The sequence below is a fragment of the Camelina sativa genome, chromosome 3 (assembly GCF_030686135.1).
Source record: "Camelina sativa cultivar CO46 ecotype springtype chromosome 3, ASM3068613v1".
Lineage (NCBI taxonomy): Eukaryota > Viridiplantae > Streptophyta > Magnoliopsida > Brassicales > Brassicaceae > Camelina > Camelina sativa.
The window spans coordinates 28,064,915-28,087,240 of record NC_141882.1 but is presented as its reverse complement, the minus strand read 5'-3'; the positions used below and the strand labels follow the sequence as shown (position 1 = coordinate 28,087,240).

Here is a 22,326-nt window from a genome sequence, read left to right as displayed (position 1 = left end):
AATTACTTATTTATAAGAGAGCTTGACTCTGGAGTAGTAAAAGTAACCTATCAAGGTTATCATTCTGGGGTTTCCATGGTGGCCACCATCTCCTTCATAACTTCTTTCATCTTCTCGGCGATCTCGTCCCACTTCTTTAACTTATCATCAAGCTTCTTGATCTCTGGAACCTTTGATATCTCATCTTCCAGCTGCCTCATTTCACATTCCATCTGCGTCCATTCACTCTCCAGCTCATCTAAGCGAGTAGACTCACTAGTATTTCCAACATTGGCCATTTTTTCCACAAAGATTTTTTTTTTAAAAGGAAAATTAAGAGATTCTTTAAAACTGCAATTTTCTGAAAGGGTTTTTTTCTGTGTTAAGGAATGTATAACGTCTTCTAACTTCTCTATTTATAGCTGAAAACAAGAAGTAAAAATGTTGAGTGGCTACGCGACGAACACAAACTTACTACTTCTCTCACAAGTCTATGGTTATTAATTAAGGCATTCATCTCACATTTTTTTTTGTTAAAGGATCTTCCCAATCTTCTCACTTTGGAGGTTACTTTTTTCCATTTAGAGGTGCCTTTAGGTAAGAATTGTGAAAGTAATGCGTTTCTCTGCAGATTAGTTTTTAGCAAAGTAGAATTTCAAAGGCGGTTTGAACTAAGCTTACTCTCTTTAGTATAATAATTATGGATGTGATTACTATATCACTGATATAATATCAGTCTCTCTATTCTTAATAATATATGAAATTTCTTTTACACTAATGTCTTAAAATATTATTCTACTACTCAGCCATTATTTGTTACTACATAGAATATTGAAATAGTTTTTTTCTATCCCCAATTCATTTCAGCGGTCGAGACCATTTCATTGTTGGTTGAACTATATTCATCTCTTTTAATTTGTAATTTCTTGTAGATTAAATATAGCTTGGAAATTTTAAACTCTAGACTTCACACTATATACAGGAATTGATGATTATAACTTAAGTAAATATTTTCAATGGCAATGTAAGGAAATAAAACAAAGTTTTAATTTTGTTACTGATCAATATACTTTCGAAACTATATCCTATTGGATCCGGGCAGTACGTCACTTACAACAAACTTATTACTTCTCTCTCAAGTCTAAGGTTAATTAAGGCAATAATCTCTCTGTAGAGGTTACCTTCTTTCTATTTAGAGTTGTCTTTAGGAAAGAATCGTGAAGGTTCGTTTCTCTGCAAAATAAATTCATCTCCTAAAATAAAGAAAATTAACAAGCAACTCCATTCACCTATATGGCTATATCTCAATTTTTGATTTTGTAAAAATATCTAATTACCACTCATTTTATCCCATCGATTTCAAAGGCAGATTACTAGTTTACTACATCAGCCAACATACTCTTATTCAAACTACTACTCATTTTTAGATAAATTGTCTCTACGAAAAAAAGTTGCTGTTACATTACATGTCTTTACAACTTATTTTTGTGACTGCCCAGTAATATTCAACACGCTACAACAACGTACACTATGACGTTTATACCTAGGATCAATATTTATTTTTTCTAATAATATAATTTTTTTTTTGGGTTACCTTTTTTTTTTTTAATGGATCAGTTAAAATATCTATTACTCATGAAGGTTTTGACCCATCTTTAATGAAAAAGACTTTCTACAAGAATTTATAATTGTACCTCAGGTCATGTTATTTTCCTACAGCCATGATATTATTTATACATTACTTTCTTGAATGTAAATTAATGTTACTTTCTATGTAAGAAGATAAGGAACACTAATTGATACTTTAGATAATGTGTATTTATGAGTTTATTGCAACCAAAAATTTCGTATACTTCTCGACTTATTGTTGCAAATACACTGAATCAAGTTGTATCCAGCAGTACTCCACTTGTTATATGCATTGGAGCATACATGAATCATGAAGTGTGCAGCTTCACGTTCGCTCATTTCAGGGTGATATCTTTTCCTAAGATTACCAATTGGGTCTCTTATGCTAAAGCAAGGTAATCAACTGTGTAGCATCATTTGCACCGTGCTGATGATTCCGTCCATGTGCCACCGAGCAGCTAAGTATCCCTTGACGCACAAGCTTTATATGTAGAAAGAAACAAAATTATCTTCCAGAATCAAAATATTTACAAGGAGAAATTGGTGATTACCTCACAAACTGGTGCCAGGTTTTGCTTTTCATTACACCTGAGGGATCTAACAACAATAAATTACCTCTCTTTGTTAACACCTCTCGTCGAGGAAGCATGTACGACTCCTCTTTGATTTTTCAATTTTTGGGCTGGTTTTAAATTACAGCCTTTGATAATGGGTTGAATCAAGTTTCAATTTTGTTTTCAGGGTTTTGAATTGTGAATTGTAATTTGTCAATTTTTGAAGAACTTTTGTTTTTACTTTTTCTAATTAGAGATTATAAATTTTTGAAAATGCCACAAATATAATAAAATACACAAAATACATAATATAAATCACATTTGTTTTTGATACAAAAAAAAGACTATAGACACAAAAGTACATAATGTAAAATACAAAATACATCACATAAGACAAAAAAAAAAATCGGTACCCACGGGTTTACCCACATCTTTTGAAAAGATGCATAAGTAAATGTGCCAACAAAAAATCTAAGTTTGAGAAAGTAACACAGATAGGCAGCAAGTTATCACTTGGAAAAGAGAGCCATACTTGGACTCGCAAAGAGTGAGGAGTTGAAACATCACATTCGTCTAGGCTTTCAATCAAAGATGGGAAAATTTTGTCTGCTACTTCAGGCTTTTTAACAGCAACGCTGATATCAGCAAGCAGCTGGATTACATTCAGCAGGACACCAGGAACTTGCTTATCTCTACCATCCTAAAGACCAAATGATTAGGCTTATTAAAAAGTTAGAACTATTACGCAACACAAGAGAGACGAATAAGCCAACTAAAGGAAAGGTTTAGAGTAACCAACCTGCTCGCCATAATCATATCTTTCACGAATACTTGAAGCTAACCCCACGATGAAGGCGTTCACTGAAGCTTGATCCTTAGCCCAACTAGATACAATTATCTCACAACTTATTTTAAATACGCTCTCAAACATATTCCCTTGACTGCTCACACTAGTATCAGGCTGTTCCAACAAAAGGCAAGAAATAAAACGAAATCTCATTCAGTCACTGAAAATGTACAAAAAGATAGATTTATCTAGACTCCAAATGATTTGTGTGACTATACTTTTAGGGACCCTAGAGACACATGAAAATACCCCAAAGCAGAGTAAACTTGTGTTCTGATATAATTTATGAAAAAAACAAAATTACCTGAGCGTAGACAGCTAGTATCAATGGTTTAAGTCGGGTAAGCAAAAGACGAAGTGGCTGTCCTGCCTCTGCCGCTGCAATCTTTGCAGTACCACAAAGCAGAGAGATGAACAAATCTTTGCACGCCTTCAATTTCCGCCACAGTGATGTGACGCAGGCCTCTGTTGTATCTATTAGCAATGTAAGAGCTTCCATGATCAATCTTTTCTTTCCATCTGTTTCAAGGTACATAAGACTACCAATTTCCATTTGAGCCGCAGCCTGATACACAAACAGTTTGGCATTGACCCTAGTTTTCAGACGTGGGTCTTGTGTATTCCAGTCCTGCCTTCTTGACTGTGAAACAGTATCAAGAAAACAACCTTCGTGAGAGCATGCCAAATTATGAGACCAAAAACAGATCCACCACTCAATGGTTCGATGGTAACCCTAACAGGCTGATTTAAAGGCATTACCTTGAGAAACGCATACATTGATTAGAGCTGCCGCTTAGCTCTGGATCTCACCAGAAGGTATAGCTGAAATGGATTCATCCTCAAAAGAAGCATACATTCACTTTACACTCAATGGATTCATCCTCAAAAGAAGCCACTTTATGCAAAAGCACATCTTTAGAACTCAGCTCATCAGCAGGAAACTGATGGAGAAGCACTGTAATCAATTTATCCCCATCAGACTACTGAATAGTGGGAAAACGCTGAGACACAGCAGACAAGAAAGCCATAGAGATCGATTGATCTCTGTCTTCACTCTCAGTCTCACCACAACAACTCATCAGAACAAGCTCCACAACGATAGATATGAAACGTAACCTAAGAAACTGAAATAAAACACTTAAATCGACTCTAACGTGTACGAATACGGCCAGAACGAACGGCAAAACGACGTGAAAGTGCAACAGAGCTCTGAAGGTAACAAGTAGCTGGGAAGTAGCTCAGAGGGCTGATATGCTGACGTGGCGTGACGTGCTGACGTGGAGAAATATTGTGGACACAATGACAAGATGCGTGAGAAGGAAGGAAGAAGAGATCAAGATATACTCGAAGATATTGAGAGTATATTTGATAGGAAAAGATAAGGGAATATATTTTCTAGAGATAAGGAATGTTTCCTTTTAGTTAGGATACACTAAGATCTAGGTTAGAGATCGTTTGTGGGGTTATAAAATGGCGAGGGCTAGCCGCAAAAAGAGTTAGCACTCGTGGGATAAAAGTTGTGAGTTTTGTAAACCTTCAAGCAAATACAAAAGGCTCTGAAGGTGAGTGTGTTAGAACTCTTTTAGATCTACACAGGGTGTTGTGTTAGATAGATAGGAGAGTTAGCTTTGTGTCAAGTCTTGTAAGAAAGAGAGTTTTTATAAGATTGATTAAAAGCGTTTGCTTGGCGCGTTCCAAGTGTGTTTATTGCGTGTTTTGTGTTCTCTATGCCATAACAATTATTATCAGAGCAGACACCTGATAAAAAGTTCTGATATATTTTTCAACAGGTGAGATCTTGCGACTAGGGTATGGAGAAATCACTGGAGGTTGTTACACTACAAGGTCCATTGAATCTGGATCCATAATGCTTTGGTTACTGGAAAGTCTCAATCCAGCAAGTCATCTCGAGCATTGACATGGAAGCTTGGTTTGCAGTGGAGGACGGCTGGTCTCATCCAATTGAGAAGAATGAAGATGGTGAACTGGTGCAAAAACATCGAAAGAAGTAGACTGCTGAAGAAAAGGCTGCGGCCAAGCACAATTCGCAGGCATTGTCAGTCATCTTCAAATCTCTGCCAATAGATATCTTCAACCAAGTTCAAGGTTGTGTGTTGGCTAAAGAGGCCTGGGACATTCTCGTAGTCACGTTTGAAGGCACTACTCGAGTTAGGCGCACGAGGCTGGACAATCTTGCATCTGACTTTGAGAACCTGCAAATGACTGAAACCGAATATGTGGCGGATTATGGTAGCCGGTTGAGTGGTATTGCTCAAGAATCTGTTGTTTTGGGTAAACGATACAAGGACAAGAAGTTGGTCAAGAAATTTCTCAGAAGTTTACCTGACAAGTTTCAACCGCACAAATCTGCTATTGATGTGACTTTGAATTCAGACGAACTAAAGTACAATCAAGTTGTTGGGATGATGCAGGCGTTTGAGATGCAATTAAAAAAGAAAGAGAAAATGAATGCTAAGTCATTTGCTCTTAAAGCTGTAGAGGAACATAAGCTTGTTGAATCTCAGGAGCTTGAAGACGAAGAGAAGGTTGGTCTGTTGGTTAAGAAGTACTTTCGCAAGATGGAGAGAGGTCAGCGAAAGGGGACTACATCACTCACGGGTGCCGATACTGATAAATGATTCAGGAAGAGTGAAAAGTCAGAACGTCAGTGTGTTGAATGTGAAGGATATGGGCACTACAAGGCTGAGTGTCCAAACAACAAACGTAAGCACTCTCTGCAATGCTATGGATGTAAGAGTTTTGTTCATACCAAGACTGATTGTCCATCACAAGGTAGCAAGCTGAAGTCATACGTCACATGCAGTGAGAGTGATTCAGATGAGGACGATGAGAAAGGAAAAATCCTGAACAACTTTGTGGCTCTATTGGGAGTTATTGAAGAAGATGAAGGAGATGAAGACTGCTAGTGAATGAGGATTTTGGGAAGAAGATTGAGTCAGACTCAGATGAAGAGGAGGCTGACCTGTCAATGGAAGATCAGATCGCACTTCTTATTCACACTCAAGATAACAGTGAGCTGTTTGCAGAGAGAGATACGCTTCAGTTGAACATTGCAAAGATATCTAAGGAACTGAGTGAAGAAAAATCCAAGTCATTGCGCCTCGAGAAGCAATTGGAGCAACAACTGAAGAGCATCAGAATTTTAAGTAAAGGAACCAAGGACTTGGACATCTTACTTAGCACTGTACAATCAAGCACTGCAAAGTGGGGTCTGGGATATCATGGAACCAACTCCGCTAAGGCCACAAAATTTGTTAAAGAACAGACCTCTGAGCCGAAACTCCAAGTTCAACCTTGTGCATCAAACGGTCAACACAGTCAGTTCCCTAAGATGAATTTTCATCACAAACGGATGACTCTGCAGGTGAGATTCCTGAAAGACAGCCGTATGGGGCACATCGCTATCTACAGCTTGTACATAGACTTGTTGGTCTCAGCAGGAGAAGAAGATGCTGGTATTGTGGTCACCTAAATCACTATAAGGCTCATTGCTACAAGTTTCAGAATCGTGTGATGAATCTAGTGCAGAATGGTAGTTTCTATCCAGCTGCCAAAAGAATTAATCAAGGGTATGTCAGAAGGGATGATCTCTACTGTCATGTTGCATTCCCAACGGGCAAAACTGAAGTTAATCAGGCTAAATGGTACTTTGATAGTGGATGTTCCAGACACATGACGGGTGCTCTTGACAATTTGGCTCATTTAGAAGATGTTTCTGGTGGAAGAGTCACATTCGGAGATGGGGGAAAAGGCACAATTCGAGGAAAGGGTGAAACTAGTGGTGACATTCAACCAGAGCTGAAGGACGTGTTCTTGGTGGATGGTCTGAGGGCAAATCTGATTAGTGTCAGCCAGTTATGTGGCGAAGGATTGGATGTCACTTTCACCAAAAAGGATTGCAAAGTCGTTGATCAACAAGGGTCTGTCAAACTCAGATGACGACGGTCTAGGAATAACTGCTATATGTGGAAATCGGAAATGCAATGTCTGAATGCTATTGCGAAGTTAGACACAGAGTTGTGGCATCAGAAACTTGGTCATTTGAATCTTCGCACCATGATGAAATTGGCAAACCAAGAAGTTGTTCGAGGACTGCCTAAGTTTAAGGCTGATCCACACTTCGTATGCGGTCCATGCAACAAGGGTAAGCAGATCAAAGTATCGCATGGGTCCCTTACAGACATTCGTTCAAGTTATGCACTACAGCTAGTTCACATGGATCTGATGGGGCCTATACAAGTTCAGAGTATATCTGGTCTTCGATTCATCTTTGTAATGGTAGATGACTACACTCGCTACACATGGGTAAGGTTTCTTTGTGATAAATCTGATACCCTTGAGTGTTTTCGTATTCTCGCGTTGCAGATTAAAAGTGAGAAGAGCTCAATCGAAACCATTCGAAGCGATCATGGTGGTGAATTTCAAAATGAGAAGTTTGAGCAATTTTGTGGACATCAAGGCATTACTCATCAATACTCTGCTCCAAGAACTCCTGAACAGAATGGTGTTGTTGAACGTAAGAACAGAACACTGCAAGAGATGGCACGGGCGATGTTGCATGGTAATCAGGTTCCTCATCGATTCTGGGATGAAGCTGTGAACACAGCTTGTTATATCATCAATCATGTACATGTGCGTCCAGGAACCAGTAAGACTCCATATGAGCTTTGGAAAGGGAAGTCTCTAACTGTGCATTATTTCCATGTGTTTGGATGTCTCTGCTATATCCTAAATGATAAGGTTCAGTTGGGCAAATTTGACTCCAAGAGTGATGAAGGGATCTTTCTAGGATACTCCGGTCATAGCACTGCTTTTTGGGTGTACAACAAACGTCTGCGATCTGTCCAAGGGACTGTCAATGTGGTGTTTGACAACACTTCATTCCTACGGAGTCTCAGACACGGATCTAGTGACTAATGCTGAGAAGTCTACGCCAGAAGCTGCTAGTCATGCTGTCTCTGACAGGCCCGTATCACCACCTGGTTCAGATCCTGTGACTTCTCAGGTTCATAGGAATCACTCTTCTATTGACATTATAGGTGCGATTCAGGGGGGTAGAGTCACCAGAGGGAAGAAGATTCAGGATGCTGACGTCAACGTCGTAGGAACAAAGTGGATATTCAAGAATAAGAGGGATGCGAGTGGTTGCATTGTAAGGAACAAAGCAAGGTTGGTAGCTCAAGGGTATTCTCAAATTGAGGGAATTGATTTTGATGAAACTTTTGCTCCGGTGGCAAGGTTGGAGTCAATCAGGTTTATGTTTGGTATGGCATGTGCGCTGAAGTTCACTTTGCATCAGATGGATGTTAAGAGTGCCTTTCTAAATGGAATACTGCAAGAGGAAGTTTATGTTGAGCAACCAAAGGGTTTTGAGAACTCGCAGCATCCTGAACATGTTTATCGACTGAAGAAAGCCTTGTATGGTCTAAAGCAGGCACCACGAGCATGGTATGAGAGACTGACTACATTTCTGATGGATCAAGGATACAATTGAGGAAGTGTTGACAAAACGTTGTTTGTTCTCAACAACAACAATGATCTGATGTTCGTACAGATCTATGTGGATGACATTGTCTTTGGTTCCACTTGTCAGCCTCTCGTAAAACAGTTTGTGGAAAGCATGTCTCAGGAGTTTGAGATGAGTATGGTGGGAGAGCTAAGATACTTTTTGGGATTGCAAGTTGAACAATCAGCTGATGGGATCTTTGTATCTCAAAGTACTTATGTTAAGGAACTTGTGCAACATTTTGGCTTGGATAAGAGTAAAGAAGCAAAGATTCCAATGGGCGCAAACGACAAACTCTCCAAGGACAAAGAATGGCAGAATGTAGTGAGAGACTATACAGAAGAATGATTGGGAGTCTATTGTATTTAACTGCTAGTCGGCCTGACATATGTCTGTTAGTAGGAATCTGTGCACGCTATCAAGCAAAGCCTAAGATGTCGTATTTACTTGCTGTTAAAGGGACATTAGACTTTGGTATCTACTATACTAAGGATACTAACACCTATCTGAGTGGATATTGTGATGCTGATTGGACAGGTTCTGTGGATGATCGTCGCAACACAAGTAGAGGTTGTTTTTTCATGGGCAACAATCTGATATCATGGCACAACAAGAAACAAAATAATGTCTCTCTTTCAACTGTTGAAGCTGAGTACATTGCGCTAGGAAGTTGTTGCACACAACTCCTTTGGATGCGACAAATGGCCTCGGATTATGGTATGGATTCTGATACTCTTTTAATTCATTGTGATAATTTGAGTGCAATAAATATTTCAAAGAATCATGTTCAGCATTCACGAACCAAACATATAGATATTAGACGCCACTTTGTTCGTGAACTAGTTGAGGCGAAATTGATCGAGATTGACCATGTGAGGACTGATTTACAGTTAGCTGATTTGTTTATCAAGCCTCTGGACTTTAACAGATTTGTAAATCTGAGGAAGTCCATTGGTGTTTGTGAGTTCTAACTTGTTTTACCTAAGATGTGTTGATCAGAGACAGAAACATAAGCTAGGACAGATCATGGAAATCCTAGAATATATAGAAGATCAGCACTCTGTAAGCAACTGTTGGAAATAGCTGCCTGTCATGCCTGTCTATCCATTCTGTCAATTTTTTTCATGATTAAGGAGGTCAAAGAGCTGTGAAGAGACACACAAATACATTCTCAAGAGGAAAACACTGACTTGGTGATGAAGTTCTTATGATGTCACTGTTATGCATGTCGGTGAAACAACTAGCAGAAGGCTGTGACACATATATAATAAAATATATATATATATATATATATATATATATATATATATATATATATATATATATATATATATATATATATATATGTGTGTGTGTGTGTGTGTGTACTCTTCAAAGAGAGAATCTCCAGCTGCCTTAACATGTTGGGTTGGATCGCAGACTAAAGGCATGACAGTGTGAAAGACTACCCACTTGCATCAAGTCTCTGATTTTCAAGAATTCAAGAGGTTGTGATAACTCATGGCAAATGTTCTGAACAAGTGGTTGACACAACAAAGGTATGGTTGGTATTGTGTTCTCGGTTTCGTTTTTAAACTTTTAAAAAAAACAAAGAAAAAAAATCTTGATTTTGCTCACATGTGTTATCTCTCGATCTGGGTGCCTTCATGTTCATTGTTCGTGGATGTGTGTATCTGATGATTTGAGTCATGAACAGATACAGTTTCCCTTATAGGGGTGGAGAATCTGATTTATTAAGATCTTGTGATTAATGCACTTGAGATTAAAAAGGGAAAAGTATTCGATGTACCATAACAAATTCATTGAGTGATTTCAGGGTAGAGTTAATTGATGGGCCGAGGCTTAACAGCCCAAATAAGTTTCAAAAGGGAGTATAAAAGGAGCGGCTAGGGTTTTGAGTTTTTCTCATCCTTGCGATTTCTGATCTTTGTGGTTTAAGCTTCTAATTTCCTTCTTCCCCTGATTTTTGTCTCTAACTTTTGATCACCATGAAATCTGTGTTTAGCGGTTTCCACTATGATTCTAGCTCAGATGAGGATCCATTTCACACCCCTTCGTCAGCCCTACCTCCGCCATCTCCCTATGTTCCGATTGATCCTGCAACAGCGATGGTCATCTACGAACCCTGCGACGAATCAACTACAGCACCTCCGGTGCCTGAGAATCCTTCTCCCAGACCGGTGTATGTCGAAGCGGATTACGACACATGCGACTCTTCGTCTTCTCTACCAAGAAGGACAAGATCTCGCTTTCTGGTGATTGATCTGACCGGTGATGTTCTTGCGCTATCAAATCAGGGAATCTCATCCCGGCTGCATAAACAACAATAAGCTGCTGATGCAGACAGCCGCGATACAAAGCGTCCGTCTCTTGGCAGGGACAAGGGTGTGTCCACCTCTCGCAGTGCTCCTTCGAAGGAGTTTGATTCTAAACGGTTCATATCCGCTGATGCTGCTCGAAGGTATGGTTTCTTTTCCTCTAGAACCATTGCTGCTGAGGTGTGCTACTCTCTGGGAGTAGATGATCCGGCTAGGGAGATGCTTGATCAAGCTGGGCTGTTGAAAACAGTCACTCAAATCGGATCTTATGATTCCGATGTAGTCTATGAACAGAGGCTGCAGACAGCTGCAATTCTGGAGGAGGATCTTGCTCTCTTTTTATCTGGTGGTAAAGTGCAGCTGGTGTCGACGACAATAAGGACCCGGTAATCAAGGATTTGAATAAGATGTGCTGCAGCAACTGGTCTCCCACGGTGAATACTTGGTACATCTCAGCAAACAGAGCCATGGTGATCTACATGATCATGCATCACATTCTGTTTGATTTTGGGAGAATGATCTATGATCAGATCATCCAGTTGGGTCTGCAAGCTCAGTCCGAATTTCGTCTACCGTTTCCCAGTCTCATTTATCAGCTCCTGGAAGCTCAGCGCCCTGTTCTGAGTCTTCGGCAACAAGACACGAAGAAGGCAAAGGGAAAGAAAACTGTGCCATGGCCTGCGGAGGCGGTTCGTCACAGTGGTGAGTCGACAGAGCGCAAAGCAATTTGGTTGGCTATTCAGATTCTGCAAGATTCCTTGGACGCTGGTAAGTAATCACTTTTCTGTGTGCATTTCTAAATTTTATTGATATTTTTGACTAATCTGTGCCAAACAAGCATGGGGAGATAAGTCTGATTCAGATGCTTGAGGGGGAGTTTGAGCTGTGGGGGAGCTGTTATGTTTTTGTTGTTCTGCTCCCTGTTGTTTTTCAGACTTGTGTTTTTTTTTTTGGTTTTGAGACTTGTTCTGGTTTGTCTGACATTTTTCCTGGTCATAATGCTTATTCGTTGATCGGTTAACCTGCTGTTGCTTTTGAGAATTGTGATGCACTGTTGGTACAGTTGTGTTTGCTTTTGGGTTGTTGCTGCTTGTGTATGTGTCAGCAGGTTAAATACGATGGATGCTTGTTTGTCAAGTTCAGTCAAAAAGGGGGAGATTGAAAGTGCAACAGAGCTCTGAAGGTAACAAGTAGCTGGGAAGTAGCTTAGAGGGCTGATATGCTGAAGTGGCGTGACGTGCTGACGTAGAGAAATATTGTGGACACAATGACAAGATGCATGAGAAGGAAGGAAGAAGAGATCAAGATATACTCGAAGATATTAAGAGTATATTTGATAGGAAAAGATAAGAGAATATATTTTCATAGAGATAAGGAATATTTCCTTTTATTAGGATACACTAAGATCTAGGTTAGAGATCGTTTGTGGGGTTATAAAATGGCAAGGGCTAGCCGCAAAAATAGTTAGCACTCGTGGGATAAATGTTGTGAGTTTTGTAAACCTTCAAGCAAATACAAAAGGCTTTGAAGGTGAGTGTGTTAGAACTATTTTAGATCTACACAAGATGTTGTGTTAGATAGATAGGAGAGTTAGCTTTGTGTCAAGTCTTGTAAGAAAGAGAGTTTTTATAAGATTGATTAAAAGCGTTTGCTTGGCGCGTTCCAAGTGTGTTTATTGCGTGTTTTGAGTTCTCTATACCATAACACGACGAACGCAAAGCTTGGAGGAAAACTAAAACGACAAATTTGGCGTCGTTTTGGGATGTGTCGAGGTTCCTGGAGAGGATTCGAGTGACGGATAAGACCGCGTTGAGATGACTCTGAGAAAACCTGGGCGATTTGGCACGAAGCTGCTTGGGTTGTGGACATTGTTGGCATATCCAAGGAAGGGTATCCAAAAATTGCTTTGGATTTTGCTCTATAATGTTGCAAAGCTTGTTCAATGCCTCCATAGAATCAGAATCTACGATTAATGAGGTTTTTGAGTTTTTTTTTTTTGGTTTTGTTTCTTCTCTGTGTATGAATGAGGTTTTTGAAGGCAGAGAGGTTTTTGTGCTCAGAGACAACAAGTGTAAGTAAATATATTTATTATTTATTTGTTATAAAGTTTTTATTTATTTTTACAAATTGTATGCTATTGTTGGTCATTAGAATCATCTATACTAATAAAAAGTAGGAGGTATAAACTCCTTAAGGCGTCCACCTAAGCTTTAAAACCACCAATAGGGATTAGCCACCTCACTAATTAACATTTTTATAATTTTCAGGATTTGACATATCATTCATTAACATTTTTTAAAATTTCCAGAATTTTTAGAAATTTTTTTAAAAAAAACTTTATGGAAATAAAAGAACTATGTACAGTAATATCCCACATGAGCTAGAAAATTTTTAGACAATGGTTCAGAACCAGTATAAATAAGATTAATATGCTTCCAACAACGAATGAAGAGGAAAGCTTGATTTATCAGGCGTCCAAGTTTAAAAGTTTAATTTGGTTTGATCTAGTTTTTTATTGGATCAAATTAAAACTTTAAAAAGTTTCAAAAAAATATATTATAATATTTAAATTTTAAAAGTTTAAATATTATAAATATGAAAACTTTTAAAAGTTCTTAGCTTTTAAAAAGTTTTTAAATATTATAATTTTTAAATTTTCAAAGTTTAAAATATTATAAATATTGAAACTTTTTAAAAATTTCAAATTTTATATTTCGAAACCTTTTAATAGATTAAAATATTATAAATATTGATGTAAAACATAATTTTCTTATTTATCCACGTTTGTGCTTTTTATTTCTTATGAGTTGTAAAACATATTTTGTGTATGATTATATAGATGAGTTGATATTCTTTTATTTATTTTTTATTTTTTATCTTATTTTTTATTTTTGTGAGAAAAGAAATGATTTTGTTCTTGGAGTTTGATGGGTCAACAAGTTGTGTGGTAGTCTAAGAAAAGGTTTTTCAGTGGAAGAATGTGAAGAAGTTAAAGAGGAAGAAGAAGAAAAAGAGTATAACAAAGAACCAGACGGTAAAAGTAATGATGACAATTACCACAAAATTTGAAAATGAAATGACAAGAAAGAATATGAAAAATAAGAAAAAATTGAATAAAAAACATGAAAACATAGGTGGTTGTGATCAATTAAATATGAAAACGAGTTAAATTCATGATGATAAAATTGTTTCATTTTTCTGGTGGTCAAAGAAATGCTTTAGAATATATGAGGTCATCAGTTTGATTTGTCTCGCCTGGACGTCGAGTTAAATTCTTGATTTTTTTTATCAGATTTAATTTTATAACATAACTGATTTTTTCTTAATACTAATTTAAATTTTTTATAAGATAATATTTTATGACCGATATATAGTTTTCATCAAAATATATCAAATACACCATGCATAGCGTGGGTTCAAATATATATAATAACAGAGTTTTCTCGAGCCATCAGCCTTATATTTAACAAATTCTATGGGCCAATATTATTTTTGTTATTTTTTAAGCCAAAAAAATATAAGTCCAAGAAAAAACCTACAGCACAAAACTAAAGAAAAAAAAATAAAAGAACAAAAGCCCACATCTTATAAACCAAAAAAATATAAGTCCAAGAAAAAACCTACAGCACAAAACTAAAGAAAAAAAATAAAAGAACAAAAGCTCACATCTTATAACCAAAAAAAAATATAAGTCTAAGAAAAAACTTAGAGCACAAAACTAAAGAAAAAAAATAAAAGGACAAATTAAAATTGAATTTGGGGAGAGAGGATGAAAAGGAGCAGCTCATGAATTGTTTTTCTTTATTTAAAATTCTTTTCATATATGTTTATTATATTATTTTTAAAATTATAGAAATTGAAATTCAATAAAAACTATAGCTATTTGGTGTTTTAGTATATTTTTCAAACATAATTGTAAAACTAGTACATATACTATTTACAATTGGAAAAAACAACGTTGACCGCTATTCAGCTATTTCTACATCCTTTATTGTCATTCAAGACCCTACTTAATTACATCTCATGCCATTATTCATCTTTTTTTTTCAAATAATTGTTAATATAAATTTATTTTTAAAAAACTTCTTAGATACAAAAAAATCTATATTTTTTCACAATTTGATATGAATTTTGTTTAATATTTTTAAATATATTATATTACCGTATACTATTTTAAGTGTATAAATGTTTATACACCTTATTAAATGTACATATGTCTGTACACATTATTAAATGTACAGATTAAACAAATTACATCTGTACACTTGATAATGTGTATAGACATTTGTACACTTAATAAATTGTACATACATCTGTATACTTAAATAAGATGTACGGATACAAAATTTGTAAAATTTAAAATATTGAACATTATCAAATAAAATCATCAAACAAAATGGATGTCAAAATGTAGAGAAAAAAACATAAATATTTTTGTGTCTGAAAAAACTTTAAGAAAAAAAATTATGTTACCAAATATTTGAATATAACAAGATAGGAGGGGGTGTAATTGCAAAATCAAAAGAAAGAAAGAAAAAAAATTTTGTGGCTTTTTTTCATGCAAAAAAAGGAGTAACCTTTTGTAATTAACCATTTTTCCCTCACATTTCTATCTCACAGATTGTATATCTCACAAATGGATTCCATTGACTATTTCTCAAATTTTGAATAGTGTATCTACTACTTTTCCAATTAAGTTTGAAAAACGTATCAAAACAAAAACAAACTCTAAAAACTATACATAATTAGTGATTACCGAATTTTACAAAAAAAAATGTAAACTATATTGGTATATGTGGAACCTTCAATACTAAAATAACTTTTGTGTGTTTTGTTGTTTAAAGAAACTGATATCAGTTTTCATAGCTGAAGTGGCTTTACAATATTAAATAGGCTTAGGAAGGAATGTCAGAGAAAGAATTAAATCGAACACGCAACCATTGAAGATTCTCGATCAAATTAAATCCATGAAGACTAACTACATCATTAATTTCCCAAAACCGAAGTAGACGGCCAACAAAGCTAACATGGTTGGCTCACCAGGAACGACAACAACATCAACAAAAAAAAGAGAAAGTCTAATTTGTCAAATTTGTTTGGATATTAATCCCATTTAAAATAATTCCATGAAAAAAAGAGAAAACAACAAACAATAAATCTCTCAATTTAAATCTAATTTCTCAAGAATAATAACATTAAAAATAATATAATCAAATACTTATATTATATTAGTGTGGAGATTGTATGATTAAATGTGATTACTATTAAAATAGAATTCAGTAGAAACGACCCTAACATGTAGAGCATGGTCCAAACTTATTAGTAACCCAAAAAAAATGAATTTATTTCAAAAATAATTTAAAGTATGACAGTCAGAAAAAATGAGGAAAAATATAAAAAATGAGTACACGTAGAAAAAAAGCTAAACAAAAGGTTTGTCTTATTTATAACACTGGTCACACTTTCGTTTAAGTTTAAGGTTATAATTTAATAATAAAAAATATGTCCAAACATAATAAAAAAATATTCATTAATATATGATAACAAAAAAAAGCCACATAAATGAATAACAAAATGTAAGATTGGAATAACAGAAAACATTGAAAAATAGCCAAACTAATACGGAAAAATGTAATAAAAATCAACAACTTATTAATTATAATATAATAATAAACAGAAAAACCGTAAAAAAATAACAATAGCAAACAACCCCGTGCAACGCGCGGGTCTCTCTCTAGTTATATTATATTAGGAATCAAATCAAATGGTTTGAATTACTAGTCAAATACCATTTATATAAAATATTTAAATACAAGTCGAATACAATTTAAATTTTATTGGTTTCTAACAATTTCTCAAAAATCAAATTAAACGGTATTTGACTAGTATTTAAATATTTAATAGACTTTTAAAACTATAGCCGAAATAAATCTACATATTCGGTAAGAAACTTCATAATCTAAAGACTTAATTTTTATCATAATTATGAATTTTTCCTATAAAAATAAAAATCCAAGGTACAATTAAGTACTCCAAAACGATGAAGCAATAAGAATGATTTTCATTTCTTTATTCACTGTCTTGTGTCCCAAGAAAACTACTCTTATATCATAATAAAGAAGCTCAGATATCTTTATTGAACCGGAAACATATTCTCTTTGTTAAACTCACTAGAACTTAGTTAGGTCAATAATAAATGTCAAATCAACCAATTAATCATACATGTGAAACGACCACTTAATGTAATGTGTTGGGGGTATAAACAATCTTCTCTATTGGAAAAAGGTGAAAATAATGGTCCATCTAGTCACTACTCACTACTAACAAAAACTTATTAGTACTACTTCTCTCTTAAGAGTTTTAGAAGAAGAAAAGAAGAATAGAAAAGGCACAGATTGAACAAATTCATAAAATCCTTGTTTTTATATATTAAACTCATCAGAGTTTTAGAGAGAACAAATTCTCTGTTATTTATTTACAAGAAAGTCTCGTTGGACTTAAATAGCAATCTATACCAATTACTTATTTATAAGAGAGCATCACAAGCAAAGTATTTATATAACCTATATATATTTATGTATTACTTTGGGTTCTCCGCATAAGCAACCATTTTCTTTAGAACTTCTTTGAACTTCTCGTACGGCTCTTCCAACTCCATCTTCTTACGATCCACCTCCCGCCTAGGTTCAGCGGCTTGCTGAAGTCTCACTAACTCCGCACATTTCTTATCAAAATTAGATCTCGCCTCCCACATTTCTCTAGCTAGTAAAACAAAAGGATCGGACGACCCGCTAGTGCTTGCAACATCAGCCATTTTTTCCACAAAGATTTCAAATGAAAAAGGAAAAAAAAAATAAGATAATGAGATTATAGAACTGCGATATTGTTGAAGAGTTTTCTACGAGTTGGAATGTAAAACCTCTTCTAAACATCCCTAATTATAGTTGGAAAAAGGTGAAAATATTTGGGTTGCGTACTTGACTCTTCAGCGACTAACACAAAGTTACTACTTCTCGTACAAGTTTTTCTATTTAGAGGTGTCTTTAGGAAAGAACCACGAAAGTTGATTTATCTTTAATATATAAGTGAATTATCTAATGAAAATAAACGGAGACGAAAATAAATTAGACTTAACTTTATCTCTCTCTCAGCCCACCGACTAGAAGAATAATTTCAAACGCGGTTTGAACTAAGTTTTGGTTTTTTTTTCTTGAAATAATTTACCATATTCGATAGTGATCAACCACTCTTTTTAAAATATCGATTTTCTTGAAAATATCGATTTTCTTGTAAGTACCCTTGTACCAAAAGGTATAGAGATAACACAACACACAAAAACTATATTTGGAATGTGTTAAATAAGCAATCTCCTATCTATCTAATACAACCCTGTGTAGATCTAAACGAGTATACTACCCACACTCACTTTCAAAGCTTTTGTACTTGTTTGAAGGTTTACAAAACTCACAATTTTATCCCACGAATGCTAGCTCTTTTTGCGGCTAGCCCTCGTCATTTTAAAACCCCATACACACGATCTTTAACCTAGATCTTGTGTATCCTAACTAAAAGGAAATATTCCTTATTCCTAAGAGAATATCTTCCCTTATCCCAACTAATTAAATATACTCTCAATATCTTCGAGTATATCTTGATCTCCTCTTCTTTCCTTCTCACGCACCTTGTCATTATGTCCACAATATTTCTCCACGCCAGCATGTCACTCCACGACAATATATCAGCCCTCTGAGATACTTCACAGCTGCCTGTTCCCTTCAGAGCTCTGTTGCACTTTCAATCTTCCCCTTTATGACTGAACTTGTCAAACAAGCATCCATGCATTTAACCTGTCAAAACAGAGACAACCAGCAACAAAACAACAAACAGGTACAGCTGTATACTAGCAGTGCCTCACAGATCGCAATAACATCCGAAGATTAATCGAACAACTTGTAAGCATTACGACCGCAGCAAAAAGTATCGGACATAAAGTATCGCACAAAACCAAAAGAAATATAAGTCTGAAAAATAAATGAAAAACAACAACAAGGAGCAGAGAACATAAAAACAACAGCTCCCCCACAGCTCAAACTCCCCCTCAAACATCTGAATCAGACTCATCTCCCCCTGCTTGTTTCGCAAAGATTAGTCAAAAATATCAACAAACACATAAGAGTATAATCAGAGATGTGACAACTTACCAGCGTCCAAGGTGTCCTGCAGAATTTGAATGGCCAACCGGATGGCTTTGCGCTCTACAGACGTTCCAGCTCGAAGAGGAGACTCCGTAGGACGTGGTGCAGTCTTCTTACCCTTGGTCTTCTTTGGCTCTTCCGGTTTAAGACATGGAACAGGTCATTGAACTTCCAACAGCTGATAGATGAGACTGGGAAACGGTAAACGAAATCCTGACAGAGCTTGCAGACCCAACTGGATGATCTGATCATAAATCATCCTCCGAAAATCAAACGGAATGCGATGAATGATCATGTAGATCACCATGGCCATTTTTGCTGAAATATACCTTGTATTCACTGTGGGAGACCAGTTGCTGCAGCACATTTTATTCAATTACTTGATCATTGGGTCCTTGATTGCCGTTGACACCAATTGTTCGCATGTCTTCACTTTACCGCCAGATAAGAAGAGAGCGAGATCCTCCTCCAGAATTGCAGCTGTCTGCGGTCTCTGTTCTCGGACATCAACTGCCTGAAGCCCGAACAGGGCATTAATACGACCTGGGGAAAACTCATACACAAAGTCTCTGACCAATACATCAACTGGGTTCCCTTCAACCTTCACTGCCGGAAGATTTGCCCAGAATTCATAGACTACATCGGAATCATAAGATCCGATTTGTGTGACAGTTTTCAACAAACCAACTTGATCAAGCAGCTCCCTAGCTGGATCATCTACCCTCAGAGAATAACGAACCTCAGCAGCAATAGTTCGAGAAGCAAAGAAGCCATACCTTCGAGCAGCATCAGCAGATATGAACCGTTTCGAGTCAAAATCCTTTGAAGGAGCACTGCGAGACATTGACACACCTTTGTCCTTGCTAAGAGATGGACGCTTGGAGTCGCGGCTGTCTGTCTCAGCAGATGCTTGTCGCTTGCGCAGATGGGACGAGATTCCCTGATTTGACACAGTAGGAACGGGAACATCGCCGGTGAGATCGACCACGGGAAAACGGGATCTCGTCCTTCTTGGTAGAGAAGACGAAGAGTCGCAGGTGTCGTGATCTGCTTCGGCAAACAATGGCCTGGGAGAAGGAATCTCAGGTATCGGGGGTGCTGCTGTTGATTCGTCTCGAGGTTCATAGACAACCATCGCCGTGGTAGGATCAAGTGAAAGGAAAGGCGACAGCGGAGGCAAGGCTGAAGGAGGTGTGTGAAGTTCCTTATCAGAACTGGAATCATAATGGAAACCACTAAAGACCGATTTCATGATGATCAAGAGTTAGAGAGCATAATCAGAGAGAAAGAAAACTTAGAAGCTTAATCGACAAAGAACTGAAATTGCAAGGATGATGAGAAGAACTCAAAACCCTAGCCTCTCTTTTTATACACCCTCATGAACCTCCTTGGGCTGGTGAACTTTGGCCCATTAACCTTGTCGATCCTGAAAACACTCAATGAATCTATTAAGGTACATCGAAACTTTTTCCTTTTTAACCTCAACTGCATTTATCACAAAATCCTAATAAATCACATTCTTCACCCCTTTAAAGGAAACTGAATCTGTTCATGAACACAAAACATCAGATACACACAACCACAAATAGTGAACATGAAAACACCCAGATCGAGACATAACACATATGAGCAGATCAAAAACAGATCACAGTACTAACCATACATTTGTTATGTCAACCACTTGTTCAGAACATTTGCTAGGAGCTATCACAACCTCTTGAATTGTTGAAGATCAGAGACTTGATGCAAGTGAGTAGTCTTTCACACTGTCATGCCTTTAGTCTACAATCCAACCCAACATGTTAAGGCAGCTAGAGATTCTCTCTTTGAAGAACACACATATTATATATATATATATATATATATATATATATATATATATATATATATATATATGTCTCAGCCTTCTGTTAGCTGTTTCACTGAACTGATCATAGTGATTTCATGAGCATTATCAATCATTGATATCATCTTTGTCCCCAAACAGAGTTTTCCACTTGAGGATGTACTAGTGTGTCTCTTCACAGTTCTTTGACCTCCTTAAAACATGAAAACATTTGACAGGATGAATAGACCAGCATGACAGGCAGCTATTTCCCACAGTTGCTTACAGAGTGCTGATCTTCTATGTATTCTAGGATTTCCATGATCTGTCCTAGCACGCGTTCCTGTCTCTGATCAACACATCTTAGGTAAAGCAGGTTAGAACTCACAAACACCAATGGACTTCCTCAGATTTACAAATCTGTTGAAGTCCAAAGGCTTGGTAAACAAATCAGCTAACTGTAAATCAGTGCTCACATGGTCAATCTCGATCAGTTTCGCCTCAACTAGTTCACGAACAAAGTGGTGTCTAATATCTATACGTTTGGTTCGTGAATGCTAAACATGGTTCTTTGAAATATTAATTGCACTCAAGTTATCACAATGAATTAAAAGAGTATCAGAATCCATACCATAGTCCGAGACCATTTGTCGCATCCATAGAAGTTGTATGCAACAGCTTCCTAGCGCAATGTACTCAGCTTCAGCAGTTGATAGAGAGACACTGTTTTGTTTCTTGCTGTGCCATGAGATCAGATTGTTTCCCATAAAGAAGCAACCACCACTTGTGCTACGACGATCATCCACAGAACCTGCCCAATCAGCATCACAGTATCCGCTCATACCGGTGTTGGTATCCTTGGTATAGCAGATGCCAAAGTCCAATGTTCCTTTGATGTACTTGATGTTCTTCTTTACAACTAGTAAATGCGACATCTTGGGCTTGGCTTGATAGCGTGCACAGATCCCTACTGACAGACATATGTCTGGCCGACTAGCAGTCAAATACAACATACTTCCAATCATCCCTCTGTATAGTCTCTCATCTACATCTTCTCCTTCGTCGTCCTTGGAGAGTCTGTCGTTTGCTCCCATTGGGATCTTTGCTTCTTTACTTTTATCCAAGCCAAAGCGTTGTACAAGCTCCTTAGCATAAGTGCTTTGAGATACAAAGATCCCATCAGCTGATTGTTCAACTTGCAATCCCAAAAAGTACCTTAACTCTCCCACCATACTCATTTCGAATTCCTGAGACATTCTTTCCACAAACTGTTTTACAAGAGGCTGACACGTGGAACCAAAAACAATATCATCCACATAAATCTGAACAAACATCAGATTGTTGTTGCTGTTGAGAACAAACAACGTTTTGTCAACACTCCCTCGATTGTATCCGTGATCCATCAGAAACGTAGTCAACCTCTCATACCATGCTCTCGGTGCCTGCTTTAGA

At 36.7% G+C, this 22,326-nt stretch overlaps 4 protein-coding genes across 4 annotated transcripts; 2 read left to right on the top strand and 2 right to left on the bottom strand.

Moving 5' to 3' along the window:
* Window positions 1-59: 59 nt before the first annotated feature.
* LOC147947788 (uncharacterized) lies at window positions 60-313 on the bottom strand. Its single transcript, XM_087507453.1, has one exon. It carries the CDS (start codon window positions 276-278, stop codon window positions 60-62), a length of 219 nt encoding a protein of 72 aa, XP_087363579.1. The 5' UTR covers window positions 279-313.
* An 8,567-nt stretch (window positions 314-8,880) lies between these two features.
* On the top strand, window positions 8,881-9,507 carry LOC147947787 (secreted RxLR effector protein 161-like). The gene has a single exon (XM_087507452.1). The coding sequence runs from the start codon at window positions 8,881-8,883 to the stop codon at window positions 9,505-9,507; it is 627 nt and encodes a 208-aa protein (XP_087363578.1).
* A 1,017-nt stretch (window positions 9,508-10,524) lies between these two features.
* Window positions 10,525-11,244, top strand: LOC147947786 (uncharacterized). Its single transcript, XM_087507451.1, has 2 exons — window positions 10,525-10,807; window positions 10,880-11,244. The coding sequence occupies exons 1-2, from the start codon at window positions 10,525-10,527 to the stop codon at window positions 11,242-11,244; spliced, it is 648 nt and encodes a 215-aa protein (XP_087363577.1).
* Window positions 11,245-17,258: 6,014 nt separating this feature from the next.
* LOC109132296 (uncharacterized) lies at window positions 17,259-18,036 on the bottom strand. Its single transcript, XM_019243934.2, has one exon. It carries the CDS (start codon window positions 17,666-17,668, stop codon window positions 17,435-17,437), a length of 234 nt encoding a protein of 77 aa, XP_019099479.1. The 5' UTR covers window positions 17,669-18,036; the 3' UTR covers window positions 17,259-17,434.
* Between the last annotated feature and the right edge of the window lie 4,290 nt (window positions 18,037-22,326).